We start from the raw sequence: 16,123 nt of genomic DNA, 5'->3' as shown, positions 1-16,123 counted from the left end.
TGTGCAGGAGACACAATGGGGTAGATTTACTACTAAGGGTCCATTCACACGTCCGCAATTTCGTTCCGCATTTTGTGGAACGGAATTGCGGACCCACTCATTTCTATGGGGCAGCCCGATGTGCTGCCCGAATCCGGAATTGCGGATCCGCACTTCCGGGTCCGCAATTTTGTTCCCCAAAAAAATAGAACATGTCCTATTCTTTTCCGCGGACAAGATTAGGCATTTTCTATTAAGTGCCGGCGATGTGCAGTCCTCAAAATGCGGAATGCACATTGCCGATGTCCGTGTTTTGCGGATCCATGGATCTGCAAAACACAAACGGACGTGTGAATGGACCCTAAAACTGAGCCAGAATTCCTACGTTCTTCCCTGACAATTGCCTGCTTGTCAGTGGAGGTAAAGAGCTACATTTACAAGTAGTGATGAGCGGCAGGGGTCATATTCAAATTCGTGATATTTCGCAAATATTTCGTAGAATATTCGTAGAACATTCGCAAATTCAAATATTAGTAGTGTTGATTGCGAATTTTTGTAATGCAAATTTTCGTAATGAGAATCAATGAGATCTTGAAAACTCAGATCCGATGGTATATTCTAACCCCCAGGCGTTCCCATGGTGACGGGGACGCTTGTCGGGGAGGAGTATGCCAAAGTGGAACAACTGTACAGATTTAAAAAAAAAAGACGAATATAAAAAAAAACAAATATATTCGTAATATTCTAAAACAAGAATATATAGCAATATAGAGAATATTCGGAAAAAAAAAGAATGTAGAACAATTTGGCTAATATAGTGCTATAATCTCTTTTTTTTTATAGTTGTAATTTTTTTCCAATCTGAACTTCAGATGAGAAAAAAATTACAGCTATTAGACAAAGAGGATTATAGCACTATATTAGCTAAATTGCTCTATATTCGTTTTTTTCAGCGAATATTCACTATATTGCTATATATTCGTTTTTTGGAATATTCTAAAACAAGAATATATAGCAATATAGCGAATTATTATATTACGAAAATTCGCATTACGAAAATTCGCAATCAACACTACTCCTAAAGTCAAAGATATTGCAGCCTTCTCATTGGCCCACAAGCTAGAAGCAGGGAGGGATCATGTGTACTGATTAAAAAAAAATCTAGAATATTCGAAATTACGAATATATATCACTATATTCTAAATATTCGCCAATTCTCGAAGTGCCGATATTCACAATAAAAATTTGCAATTCGAATATTCGTGATCAACACTATTTACAAGCAGCGATCACCTCCAATGTATGGAGACGAGCAATGGCTACGGCAGTCGTTGATCCTCATACAGATTCATTGTTTCTTAGCAGCAGATCCCTTTTTACACAGCATTATCTGCTGCCCAGAATGATGATTGAGGTGATTGAGGTGTCTGCATAACCAATGAATTCCCTCAAAGAACGAGCATTATGCCTTGACCTTTATATGGGCCAATTATCCAATTATCGGGAACGAGCATTCGTGCCAACGTTCGTTCCTGATTATAGTAAATGCACCTTTAAATATCACAGACAGTTTCTTTGCCTTGGCCTACAAGAGGACAGAAAGTGATTGTGGCTTAGCAAAAGAAAGGTGTGGCTATAGGTGCGCCAAAATTGTGCCAGTCTTCAAGTGCACAGTTCTGGCACAAAGTAAGCCACCTAATAGGTGGTAAAACTTAGACAGTCTAAGAATGCTCCTGATCATCCAGCATAAGTCATTGTGATATATTTTTAAACTTTCTAGTCTAAGTTTACACTTAGCATTAGTAAATCCTCCCTGTTTTGGTGAACCTCTTAGGTCTAAAAATGCACGTCACACTAGGTTCACTTCAGCTCTTCCCCCCAGTTTTGGGTTCCTGCCTGTGCCTGCTCCGCTAAACTAAGAGCTGACATGCAGGACCCATAGCTTAGCGGAGCAGGCAGAAGCGGGAGCTCGCTCCGCTCAGCTAATCCTTGCATAGTACATGGTTACAGGGTACCTATGTGCTATGCCAGGAGTTAGTAATCCTCCGGGGAGCACGGGCAGGAGCAGCAATATGCGCACTTGCCCATACTCACAGTGCTGTTGTGGCCCCATTCATAAATTTCACAGTACGTACTGCGTGTACGGGGAACTGAGTTTTAAGCACAGTGAATGGTGCGCTTTAGGGAGGTAAAAGTTAATTAATTAATAAAGTATATTAGAAAAAGTTTTATTGTGGCATTAGGGACATCTTATTAAAATTTGTAACAAAGGTTTAGTTATTCTTTAAGTGCTATGTCCACCCATGTTTATAGGGTCAACACAGAAGGCAATTATTGGGGCCAAGCCGTTTATTCACTGTTTACACAGGATCTGCTGCCTACATATGATAACTGAAAATCAACAATGCATTCACCTGATGAGCAGGCATTTGCTCATTCATCGGGTGTTCAGCGGTACCTTTACATGGGTCAATAATTGAGAAAGAAGCTTCCTATGAATGTTTCTTCCTGATAATTTCTCTGATTGCCGGCCTGTGTAAATTGGCCTTTAGCAAAAAAATAAAATAAAAAGAGCACAAATTCTTTCTATATTTGCCCCATTTGTGCCTTATACATTTTGTGATATAATAGGTTATATTTCTTTTTCAATAGGCTTTCCATCACTGCAGTAAATAAAGACGGAGAAGGCCCAGCTGCAGAAGCTAACATTACTACGCTGGGATCAGCAGGTACATTACACTTTAGGATTAACTTCAGCACAAAAAAACTAAAAGATACAATATAAACTCATGGTACTAATGTCTACTTTATGTTGGCATCATTTTGGAAATGTCATTTTATTTTTTTAGGACGTTAGAAGGCTTAGAAGTTTAGAAGCAATTCTTCAAATGTTTTAGAAAATTGCCAAAACCCACTTTTTAAGGACCAGTTCAGGTCTGAAGTCACTTTGTGGGGCCTACATAGTGGATACCCCCATAAATGACCCCATTGTAGAAACTACACCCCTCAAGTTACTCAAAATAGATTTTACAAACTTTGTTAACCCTTTAGGCGTTCCACAAGAATAAAAGGAAAATGGAGATCAAATTTTTAAATTTCACTTTTTTGGCAGATTTTCTATTTTAGTCCAATTTTTTATTTAACACATCGATGGTTAACAGCCAAAAAAACCTCAATATTTATTACCCAGATTCTGCGGTTTACAGAAACACCCCACATGTGGTCATAAACTGCTGTATGGGCACACGGCAGGGCGCAGAAGAAAAGGAACTCCACATGGTTTTTAGATGCCATTTGAAGCCCCCCTGAAGCACCCTTACAGTAGAAACTCCCAAGAAGTGACCCCATTTTGGAAACTAGGGGATAAGGTGCCAGTTTTATTGGTACTATTTTTGGGTACATATGATTTTTTGATCATTTATTATAACACTTTATGGGGCAAGGTGACCAAAAAATTGGTTGTTTTAGCACAGTTTTTATTTATTTCTTTTTACAGCGTTCACCTGAGGGGTTCGGTCAAGTGACATTTTTATAGAGCAGATTGTTACGGACGTGGCGATACCTAATATGTATACTTTTTTTTATTTATTTAAGTTTTACACAATAATATCATTTTTGAAACAAAAAAATTATGTTTTAATGTGTCCATGTTCGGAGAGCTATATTTTTTTTTATTTTTTGAGAGATTTTCTTATGTAGGGGCTCATTTTTTGCGGGATGAGGTGACGGTTTTATTGGTACCATTTTGTGGGACATACGCCTTTTTGATCACTTGATGTTGCACTTTTTGTGATGTAAGGTGACAAAAATTGCTTGTTTTGACACAGTTTTTTTTGTTTGTTTTTTACAGTGTTCACCCGAGGGGTTAGGTCATGTGATATTTTTATAGAGCTGGTTGTTACGGACGCGGCAATACCTAATATGTATACTTTTTTAAATTTATTTCACTTTAACACAATAATAGCATTTTTGAAACCAAAAAAAATATGTTTTAATGTGTCCATGTTCTGAGAGCTATAGTTTTTTTTTATTTTTTGAGAGATTTTCTTATGTAGGGGCTCATTTTTTGCGGGATGAGGTGACGGTTTTATTGGTACCATTTTGTGGGACATATGCCTTTTTGATCACTTGGTGTGATGTAAGGTGATAAAAATGGCTTTTTTGGACAGTTATTTTTTTATTTTTTTTATGGTGTTTATCGGACTGGGTCGATCATGTGATATATTTATAGAGCTGACCGTCACGGACGCGGCAATACCAAATATGTCTATTTTATAATATTTTTTCTATTTTTTTTTTTTTTTTTTATTTCTTACTTGGGGAATTTTTTTTTTACATGTGAACCCTTTTTTTTTAACACTTTATTTTTTTAGTTTTTATTTTACACTTTTCGTCCCCCATAAAGTCATACAAGACCTCTGGGGGACATTTACTTCACTTTTTTCTTTTTCACTGTTGATTTCTCCTGTAACTGGGGTTGACATAGTAGTCCCAGTTACAGGAAAAAAACACCCCCCCAGAGAGGCTGTACAGCGCAATACAGCGCTGTACAGCCTCAGTGCAGGGCTGATCGAGGTCTCTGAAAGACCTCACACAGCTCCTGCACTCTCCGGTCCCGGCGATCACATGACCGCCGTGCCGGAACAGGAAGCGCATAGCGCTTCCTGCTCTGCATACACAGAGCTCGGTGAGCGCTGTGTATGCAGCGATCCAGAAGGCAGGGACACCTGGGCACTGTCCCTGCCTTCTCTCTGGGTTGCCCTGCTGTCACTGACAGTGGGCAACCCGATCAGCAGCTGCACGATTAGCGTGCAGCTGCAGTTTCTGAATGGATGTTCTGGAACGTCCATTCAGAAATAGAGAACCACCTCCCGGACGTTTATAGTCTATGGGCGGACGGGAGGTGGTTAAGATCCAGCCATGCTAAATATGATTTTTTGCCATTTTTCAAGTGGTCATAAACTTTTGATCAGGACTGTATGTATCAGGCATGGTTGGCCAACTGCACTTTTTTGGGCCACTGTAATGGCTAGCTGACATTCAGGAGCCTTATCCATAGGTTTTCCTCTACGCTAGCAACATCCCTTATTATCCGGCCCAAAAAACTAAATATAGCTATAACGCCAAGAAAATGTTTAATTCTTGATCTGAGCACCTAAAGCTAGGAACTCAAATGGCAACCCTGAAATTTATGAAATAGTAAAGCTCTCAGCATACTGTCCCCACGGAATCATAGTATCAGTGCAGTAGTGCCACATTGCAGCTATTCTCTAAAGTTCACCACTCAGAATTACTCACGTTAGTACATAAATAGCTTCAGTACCATAACCATGTAGATAGGAATGTACCATCTATAGAAATGTCTATAATACATCATAATCTCACACAAATTACGTGTGAGCAATTAATCTGAAGCTTCTGAAATGTAGTTATCACATGCATGCTCGATTGAGCAGAGCATACATATATGTATGGAGGAAGATTTGAGACACATAGCTGTCATTTGAGCAAGTTAATGTGTATGGCCAGCTTAAGACCGCTGTCATGGACGTCCCCGCGACAGATGGTCAAAGAAGGTCTGTGAGACTGGCATCATGTGCTTTGATCTGACAGGTTTCCTTGTGGATCAATAGACGTAAGTGTTGTTTCTGATACTGGCCACACCTCTAGCCTCCAGGTGTTGCTATTGTGGCCATTTAACTTTCCTTATTCATAGTTGCTTCTCCCACAATGCTGTGCGGTTTATAGCTTCAGTGGTATCTGTGGTCTGCTGGTGTTTGGTTCTTAGCTGAGTTCCTGTTGCTGCCATAGCTACTGGAAAGTTAAGTGTTTCCTTTCCTCTTTGCATTTTGTTTTGTTTTATCTGTGTGTTGTTTTCCCCCTGCCCTTTGTTGTAGGCCTGAGGAAGACTTGTAGTCACCCTTTCTTTCTGGAGGAACAGGTAGTCTGTCACTATCGCCAGGGTCTTATAGGGTGAGGTAGGACTCTAGGTAGGGAGCAGGTCACCTCTTATGGCTTCCCTAATCCTTGCCTTAACTCCTCACCGTATGAGCGGACCTGGATGGTAGGACGGCTCATACCCCGGAAACCTTGGGCCCTGAGTCGCCCTGATAATCCCTCACATAGGAGCAGGGGAGAGACGGATGAATAGGAGTCTCAACCGGCCTAGTAGCAGGGAAATGTAGAAACCATATACAGCAACTGGATCGACAGGTAAGAACACCGGACAACACACTTACCTGCCGACACGACTGGAACCCGTGTATACGTACAGGAGCCCAAACACCAAACAGGACACCATACAAACAACACATACAGGAATACAGAACACCAGTTACTGCCTGGACCCCCATGCAGAAAGATGCACAGCGGCCCCAGGCAGCGCTGCATACAGGCATGTGGTTCATCCCTCCGGGAAACCATGAGACACCCTTCCGGAGGCCACAACAGACAGGGAAACGTCTTGCATTCATGCTGGACAAACCACACCAAAATACCAGACATGAAACAACAACAAGACGTACACCACACCCAGAACGTAAACTCACACCGAACTTAAACACAGGTAAGGTAGGGAACATGGATGAAACAAGGAAGACATCACTGGAGACATCGATGTCCCACTAGGTGGCCCACACACTGCAAGATGGAAAATCCAGACCAGGAGCATAACTCCAGCATACACCAAAACTGGAGTACAACTGACTCCTGGCCTTTAGCCACAGGTATAAGAAGCACCTAGTGACCACACACTTAGAAAGGTAGTTAACCCCTCCAGCACCAGACAGAGGAGGAACCAGGAGAAGGTGAGATAAGCACATACAAGCTGACATCAACGTGTTGCCCCTGGCAACCGGCAGGTACAGCAAAACGTGTCACCGCGCACAACACTAAGGCAGTGACACTCTCCTTCTTCGTCCGGTGTGGTGTCTCCCTCCCACACATGGGCGTGCAACCGCATTCACATCTGCTCTGTGAACGCTGTCTGTTTGGCAGAGGAACAGACTGCTGGAGTTCACTTTATCCAGCATACCACCGTGCACCTCCAGCATCCAATTTACCATAATGGGATCGAAAGGGGATATGGTCGCTTTCCGGGGCAGATAAAAAATGCTGTGTATAGTATTTTTTGTTGAGCAGAGGGCCAGCATATATGCTGGATACAGTGACCAGTACGGAGTAGCAGATTTCACAACGCAGATGTGAACTTGGCTTAAGCCTAATAATAGACTCACTCTTCCTTTTCTGTAGAGATCACTTCTCAGTATTCATCTCATTATGATCACAGACAGAATCACAATGACAGGTTGCACCTCATATCTAAAAACATAGGATTCACCATTCACAATAGATGAAAGCCACAGCTTACATCTTCCCCTTCTCTGCACAATGGCCTCTGCATGGATCAGCATGTTTAGAAAACACTTCCATATACATTTATAAAAAAATCTCCTGTCTGCAGGTTCCTATAGTCCATGTAGCTCCTGTAAATCATTTCTCTGGACCAGCTTAGGCAACATGGCCACCCCCATCATCATGCACAGAAAACAGAATTAAAAATCTATCATCAGAAAATAAAAAAATGGACAAGACAAAGAATATTTTTCAAGATCTGACAATGTGGTTAAAGTTATCTTAGAATATTGGTGACACATTACCTTTAAGGTGCAATTAACCTTCAAAGGAAAACATCATTCACAATACATTAGGGTCACAGCTTACCTCATCCCCATCTCTGCACAATAGCCTCTGTACAGACCACAGAGCATGCCTAGAAAACTCTTTTATAAACATCAATACAAAATCTCCAGTCTACAGGTTACTATGATCCATGTGGCTCCTCTAAAGCATTTCTCTGGAGCAGCTGAGGAAAAATGGCCACCCCTACCATAAAATCTACCATTAGAAATAAAAAACAAACAGATAAGACAAAAAGAATATGTTTCAGGATCTAGTCATCTGGTTTGAATTAGTAAAGAATATTGGTGACACATTCCCTCTAAGGTGCAAGCAACCTTCAACATATTGATTGTATTTTGGTTTCTAGCTTTGACTTAAATACCTTTCTTTCTACTAAGAAATGATACAGTAATTGTCAGTAGCATGTGTGATTTCATTAGACATATGAATAAAAACCATCATGGGGAAAAAGCATGAAAAAGGGGTGGGTACTCTTTCTTCTCCTGTGGAGGTTGTCTGTATGGCAGTTCCTGATTTTACACCACAATTTAAATGTTAACAGTTTTATTAAGGATGTGACATTTATCGAACCCAGAAAATCACTAGTATAATATTTTACAAGGAAAGATTAGATATGGTTTATGTAAATTATGTGGTCAAACTGGAAAATGTTATGCAATGACTTGCAGATTTATCTAAGCCTGTTAAAAAGACTTAAAAGTAATACAATACTACATTGTGGATGTAACGGGGTGCCAAAGGCACACTCGGTCTCCCATCAGCCGCAGACCTGCTGCTTAGCTTCGGGAGCGAGGATCTGTGTTTGACCTCATTCCCAGGGCGGCTTTGCTAGCTGGGAGGCTCCCTGCTCCTAGGTCTGCCTTGATCGCCGAGCTGATCACTCGGTGCTCGACTGGTCGGTCTGTCGGTCATGTGACGCTGGCCACGTCACATGACCCTCACTCCCCACTATAAATACAGGCAGCCTGCTGGCCACCGGTTCCCTGGCTAATTTAGGTTCCTGGCAGTTGTTGGATTCCTGTGTACTTACCTGATCCTGTTCCCTGACGATCCTTTGCCTGCTCCTCCTGTACTGCGCATCCTTCTTGGTATATACAAGCAGAGCCCTTGTAGCACTCAGTGGATGTTTGGAGCTGGAGTAGGGTTCCCACCCCTTCTATAGTAGATACAAAGACTCCAGCCAAGTCGTATTTAGTGCAATTTGTTTTATTTGCATATCAATGGCGGTTGCTGCGGCGGAGTGACGTTTCGGCACCTCCGTGCCTTCATCAGACTAGTGCCGCTGGTGGAGGGAGTCACAAAGGTGTGGACGCAGTCGAGAGTAAACATGCGGTAGTACCGCTGACAGGTATAGGCGCCGCAGCAACCACCATTGATATGCAAATAAAACAAATTGCACTAAATACGACTTGGCTGGAGTCTTTGTATCCTTCTTGGTATATTGACCTCGGCTTCCACCTGACTATTCTTTGCGGACTCCTTTGGTACTTCTCGACTCTCCTGGTATTTATGAACCCGGCTTCTCCTGACCTTTCTTTGCTTATCCCTCTGTACTGCGTTGTTCTCTTGGTTTTGACCCGGTCCGTTCACTATCAGTTATTTGTCTTGTCTGTCCTTCCCGCACGTATACTAAGTTAGGGACTGCCGTCCAGTTGTCCCCTGTCATCAGGACTCGTGAGGCAAGTAGGCAGGGCCAGGGGTGAGGGTGGAGCGCAGTGGTCACTATCCTCCCCCCTGTGTGTGTGTGTACATGACCGTTACAGATTAACAGGCCAAATAACCACTGTATAATGAATCCTCTGGTGACCCTGACTGACCATGTCTCTAGTCTGACGCAGATGGTGCTGGAGCTAGGGGAAAAACTCTGTTCTTTTGAGTAAGGGCAAGGTTCTTCCACTCCTCAGGCCTCCAGTCCGCATTTTGAGCCCCAGATTAAGCTCCCAGAACCCTTTTCTGGAGAACGGAAGAAGTTTCTCTCTTTTAAGGAGAGTTGCAGACTTTACTTCCGTTTGCGCCCCGTGTCCTCTGGCCCCGAGAGTCAACGCGTGGGCATTATCATTTCCCGACTACAGGGTGATCCCCAGGACTGGGCGTTCTTTTTACCTGCTGGCGCCAGTTGTTTAACTTCTGTGGAGGGGTTCTTTCAGGTCCTGGGTACTCTCTATGATGAACCAGATAGGGCTCTAGTAGCCGAGTCGGCTCTAAAGGCACTGGTTCAGGGCAATCTTCCTGCGATGGATTACTGCACCCAATTCAGAAGGTGGTGTGTCCCCTCAGGATGGAACGTACCAGCCCTGAAGAGTCAGTTCAGGTCAGGTCTGTCTGATAATTTAAAGGATCTTCTGGTCAGTTATCAACTTCCAGAGACCTTAGAGGAGATGATGACCCTTGTTGTCCGACTTGACCGACGGGTTAGAGAGAGACGACAGGAACAACAGTTCTCTTCCCAGATGGTGGTCCAGCCAGAGGCCTATCCCAGAGACAATGCTGAGGTCTCCACCGAGGAACCCATGCAGGTTGGCATGACCTGAGGGAATCTTCGCCACAGACGTGGAGAATGCTTTTACTGTGGAGATCCTGACCATTGGATCAACCAGTGTCCTAAGAAGGTCCTCTCTATCAAGTCTCCTAAGGCAAGGCAACCTAAAGACCAGGTACACCCAGATTTTTCTAAATGTAAGCTTTTGGTACCCATTACGATTTCTCTGGGGGTAGATAAATGGCCGGTTAAGGCCTTTATTGATTCTGGCTCAGCGTCCAGCTTTATTGACTCTGAGTACGCTGTAAGATTGGGTATTCCAATGTTTGCTTTATCAACTCCTATCTATGTCATGGCTATTGATGCTACTCCTCTTACTGGTGGTACGGTGAGCTCATGTACCTCAGAGATTTCTCTAACCGTGGGTGTGTGCCACTCAGAGAGATGTTCCCTTTTAGTCCTGGAGAACCTACCGGCTGAGGTGGTACTAGGGTTGCCTTGGCTCCGACAACATAACCCCACTATAGATTGGTCCAAGGAGGAGTTGGTGAGATGGGGGCCTAAGTGTGACTCATGCTTGTCCGTGGTACAGGCTGGGGTCTCAGTAAAGTCTGATACTTTACCCACTGTTGTTAGGGAATATTCTGATGTATTCTCATCACCAACCCCGGAGGTTCTACCCCCCCATAGACCTTATGATTGTACTATAGAGCTAGTAGAGGGGGCCAAGTGACCTGAAAGGGGCATACAATCTAATCCGAATCAAGGATGAGGTCTTTACTTTCTGTTTCCTTCTTCCCAGCTGTTCCTCCTGTGCTTGATTTCTCTGCCTTTAAATCACCCCTCCTCCTTTGTAGGGAGCGGATTATATTTCTCATTTGAGTTGTATCTCTTGCTTGAGCATCTTCACTTGTGGGCTATTATTTCACTGGACCTGTGTTCTGCTGCAGCAAGTACTCTGGATATTGCCAGCTGTCTTTGGATCTGTCTTCACGGCTGCTGCAGCTCCTTCAGCTAAGTGTGCAGACATTGTAGTGTTTCTGTTTGTTTTCTGACTGGATCCGAGGCGACCCCGGGGCCGTCCATATACTGAGCAGGGCACCGGTGGCCGTGCCCCTTCCACTATTGTAGGGGTTACAGTGGTCATCAGTCTTAGGTACGCGGGCATGCCTCGTTCCACCATTTGGATCCGGGCATGTGCTTAGCAGCATAGGGAGAGCTTTGAGGGTCTGACAGGGGTCACCCTTTATCCTCCCTAGTTTGGGTCCGGTCAGTTGCTCTATTTACTGTGTATGCTCTTGTTGCTCACATACAGCCGTGACATTACTATCGTAAATTTATTATAAATTTTTCCGCAATGGCTAAACCGTTGACCGACCTTACTAAGAAAGGGGCGGATTTTGAGAATTGGTCTACTGAGGCCATTTCTTCATTTGAAAAATTAAAAAAGGCATTCAGTAGCGCTCCCATTCTGATCCAGCCTGATCAGGAGAGACCTTTTATTGTGGAGGTGGATGCATCCGAGGACGGTGCAGAAGCAGTCCTTTCACAAGGTCCTGCTAGCCTCACTAACCTGAGACCATGTGCCTTCTTCTCCTGGAAATTCTCTCCCACGGAGAGAAACTACGACATAGGGAATAGGGCGCTGCTGGCCATTAAATGGGCATTTGAGGAGTGGAGGCATTTTCTGGAGGGGGCAAGGCATTGTGTAACTGTTGTCACTGACCATAAAAACCTTATGTTTCTCGAGTCTGCTAAGAGGTTGAATCCCCGTCAAGCCAGATGGGCTCTGTTTTTTACTCGTTTTGAATTCCCCATTACGTTCAGGCCGGGAAGTAAAAATGTGAAGGCGGACGCATTATCTCGGAGCTTCCATGCTTTTCAACCTACTGAGGTACCACCTGAATCCATCCTACCAGCAAAAATCTTCATAGCAGCTCTAACTCAGGATATCTCGGCTCGCATTAGGTCTGAACAACATCTGGCACCGGTATCCACCCCAACAGATAAGTTGTTTGTTCCCGTACAATTTCGTCTCCAGCTGTTGGGTGAGTGTCACGATTCTGCCTTTTGTGGACATCCGGGTGTTGAGGGCACTAAGGATCTGGTTTCTAGATCTTATTGGTGGCCCACTCTAACTAGGGATGTCAAGTCCTACGTGTCAGCCTGTGAGGTTTGTGCCAGGTCCAAGACACCTAGGACTCGCCCTGCTGGTAACCTACGACCCCTACCCATTCCCAGTAGACCCTGGTCCCATATCTCGATGGACTTTATAACTGACCTACCGCCGGCGGAGGGTAAGACCAGGGCCGGATTAAGAGCATCATGGGCCTGGTGCTGAGGATTTTGCTGGGCCTTTTTATGGAACTGCACTCAGTGTCTTAATTACATATATATTTTATCGATACCATTAAAGTATTTTGTTCCTGCAACTACCCCTTCATTTGGCGTCTATCTTGGCAACATGGAGGGGGACCACGGGAGGGGGACCCTGAGGGTGGGGCACCCTCAGGGCACTATAGTGTCAGGAAAACCGCTTTGTTTTCCTGACACTATAGTGATCATTTAACATGACTATGAAGATTACTGTTTTCTAGCTGCTGTGGACTGTGGACAACAGCAGCTAAAAACAGTAATTTTCATAGAGCTGTGTTATGATTTATGGACACAGCACTCAGCATGCTTAGATAGAAGGCTGGCTAAGCATGCTGAGAGCTGTGTCTTAATAACATAACACATTAAAGGGATTCTGTCACCAGGTTTCACCCCTGTCAGCTAAAAATATGCTGATGTTCAGGGCGTCTTCACGATTCCTAATGTGGGCTTATAAATGTCATCTGTGGGCTTATTTAGCTAAAAAACAGCTTTTACTAACCTGTCAGTCAAACAAATAAGGTGCCCAAGGGGATGTTAATGGATGCAAGGTGCCGGCCGCACCCCCCGCCGTTCGTGCCCAGCGCCACCTTTCCGGACTTCTGCGCCGCCTCCTAATCCTCTGTGCCGCCTCTCGCTCTCCCTCCCTCCTCCTCCTGCTGTAAGATCTCGCGCATACAGGGGTTGAGCGAAGTGCCGGCGCATGCGCACTTCGCTGTAAGAAGCCAAATGGAGAAGTCTGCACGGGCGCATCAGGCAGAGCCCTGTGCGCAAGCGCGAGATCTTACAGCAGAAGGAGGGGGGAGGGAGGGAGAGCGAGAGGCGGCACAGAGGATTAGGAGGCGGTGCAGAAGTCCGGAAAGGCGGCGCTGGGCACGAACGGCGGTGGGTGCGGCGGGCATCTTGCACCCATTAACATCCCCTCGGGCACCTTATTTGTTTGACTGACAGGTTAGTAATAGCTGTTTTTTAGCTAAATAAGCCCACAGATGACATTTATAAGCCCACATTAGGAATCGTGAAGACGCCCTGAACATCAGCATATTTTTAGCTGACAGGGGTGAAACCTGGTGACAGAATCCCTTTAAAGAAATTACTGTTTCTAGCTGCTGTGGACTAGCAGCTAGAAACAGTAATTTCTTTAATGTGTTATGTTATAGAGACTGAGCTCTCAGCATGCTTAGCCAGTCAGTAATTTTCATAGTGCTGTTATGATTTATGGACACAGCTCTCAGCATGCTTAGCCAGCCTTCTATCTGGCTGTGCTTCTTGAGAGTCACAGTCCACAGGCTCAGAAACAGCCTGTGGACTGTGACCAGGGCCGGCCTTAGGTGTTCAGGCGCCCTGTGCGAGCTAACCTTGTGGCGCCCCCCCCCCCCCAAAAAAAAACAAAAAACACTGCTTGTTGCTGGCATCATGGCATAGGCTGGCTGACTATCCAACCAAGTAGTTACCAGCCCACACACCCCAAAGGCCGGTGTAATGTTATACTTCCCTACTTCGTGAGATTTCCCTACCCTCGTCACTTCCAGTCGCACCGGACATGACGTGAGGAGGTGTGCAGCGCCGCGCAGGCGCACAACGACAGGTTAGGGAAGTTTCACAGCAGAATGCGCATGCGCCAGGAGCCTCACCAGCGGTTAGGGAAGGGAAAAATTACGTACGGGCCAGTGCTTTTTCCCTACCCTAACCGCTGGTGAGGCTCCCAGCGCATGCGCAGTGTCGGCCGGTGTCCAGCTGAGGACATCCATCCGATCACCGCACCTGTGCACTGGCCCATAATTTTTCCCTACCCTAACCGCCGGCGAGGCTCCCAGCGCATGCGCACTCTGCTGTGAAATTTCCCTAACCCATCGTTGTGCGCAGTGCGCCCCCCCAATATAATAAACATTGGCGCAGTGCGCCCCCCCAATATAATAAACATTGGTGGTGCAGTGCGCCCCCCCCAACACCCCAGTATAATAAACATTGGTGGTGCAGTGCGCCCCCCCCCAACACCCCAGTATAATAAACATTGGTGGTGCAGTGCGCCCCCCCCAACACCCCAGTATAATAAACATTGGTGGCGCAGTGCGCCCCCCCCAATATAATAAACATTGGTGGCGCAGTGGGCAGTGCCAATGAGGGTTAAAAAATAATTAACTCACCTCCTCCAATTGATCGTCTTCTGTTCTTTCTTCATGACCTGTCAAAGGACCTGTGGTGACATCACTGTGCTCATCACATGATCCATCACCATGGTAATGGGTCATGTGATGAGCTCAGTGACGTCACCACAGGTCCTGAAGAAAACAGGAGACCGGCAGCTATGCGATCAACTGGAGGAGGTGAGTTAATTTTTTTTAATTATTTTTTAACCCTCACTGGCACTTCCCACTGTGCCACCAATGTTTCTTATACTGGGGTGTTGGGGGGGGGGGGGGGGGCCGCACTGTGCCACCGTTTCTTATACTGGGGTGTTGGGGGGGGGGGGCCGCACTGTGCCACCGTTTCTTATACTGGGGTGTTGGGGGGGGGGGGGGGGCGCACTGTGCCACCAACGTTTCTTATACAAATACAGGAGGCGGGTGCCGGAATCAAATAGCCGACACCCGACCTCTGTGACAGGGAGCTGCGATCAGCGGCAGTTAACCCCTCAGGTACCGCACCTGAAGGGTTAACTCAACTGCAGCTGATCGCAGCTCCCTGTCACAGAGGTCGGGTGTCGGCTATTTGATTCCGGCACCCGCCTCCTGTATTTGTATTTCAGGTCAGTTATCTTCATTGGTGGCGCAGTGGCCACAGCCCCTCCCCTCCTCCTCCCGTCTCTCTTCTTATTGGCAGCGGCGGGGGCAGCAGGCAGGTCAGGCACAGGGGAGGAGGAACGAATCAGGTCAGACAGGGGAGGGCTAGATGGAGGGGGCGCCCCGAGGGAGAACACAAGTTCAGCCTCGCCTGCCGCATATTACATTGCGAGCTGTCGGCCGCCCAGCGCCCCTGTTACTATGGCGCCCTGTGCGGCCGCACAGCCCGCACACCCCAAAGGCCGGCCCTGACTGTGACTCTCAAGATGCAAAGCCAGATAGAAGGCGGGCTAAGCATGCTGAGAGCTGTGTCTATAAATCATAACAGCACTATGATTGCCCTCCCTTCCAACTGGATGAGTTTATCTGATACCTGCCCTGCTCCAGAAGCTCCTGCTGTCTCGCGGGCTGGTGTGGCTGAGCGCTGTGGGCCGTGTGCTGGTCGAAACTGCTAAGTAGGTTGTACACAGCGCAGCCTGCAGGAGGGATAACCGCGGGCGCACTGAGGTCATATCCGGCGGGTCGGCATTACAGGAACCGCACCAGCTGCTCTGACATCCTGCCGCCGGATATCCTGTGGCGTATATCCGGCGGCAGGGCGTCAGAGCAGCTGGTGCTGTTCCTGTAATGCCGCGGCCCGCCGGATATGACCTCAGTAGTGATAGGAAGTTCGGATCTTTCAGATGAATCGGTTCATTTGAATCAGCTCATTCAAATGAACCGATTCATGAATCGGATCTTCAGTTCACTTGCTGAGTCACTGACTGCTGAGCTGACTCGCAAGTGAACCGAAGACTCTAGGTGCCGG

At 46.0% G+C, this 16,123-nt stretch overlaps 1 protein-coding gene across 1 annotated transcript in view; it reads left to right on the top strand.

Annotated features, from left to right (window-relative positions):
• ROS1 (ROS proto-oncogene 1, receptor tyrosine kinase) overlaps nucleotides 1-16,123 on the top strand; it is a 209,934-nt gene that overhangs the window by 11,348 nt on the left and 182,463 nt on the right. Inside the window, exon 6 of the mRNA XM_040430082.1 lies at nucleotides 2,632-2,708. Within this exon, the coding sequence (XP_040286016.1) occupies nucleotides 2,632-2,708 (77 nt within the window). The remainder of the gene's footprint in view (nucleotides 1-2,631; nucleotides 2,709-16,123) is intronic.

This window comes from Bufo bufo, chromosome 4 (genome assembly GCF_905171765.1).
Source record: "Bufo bufo chromosome 4, aBufBuf1.1, whole genome shotgun sequence".
NCBI lineage: Eukaryota > Metazoa > Chordata > Amphibia > Anura > Bufonidae > Bufo > Bufo bufo.
Note: the sequence above shows the minus strand (reverse complement) of the source record. Positions and strands in the feature narration are given on the sequence as shown.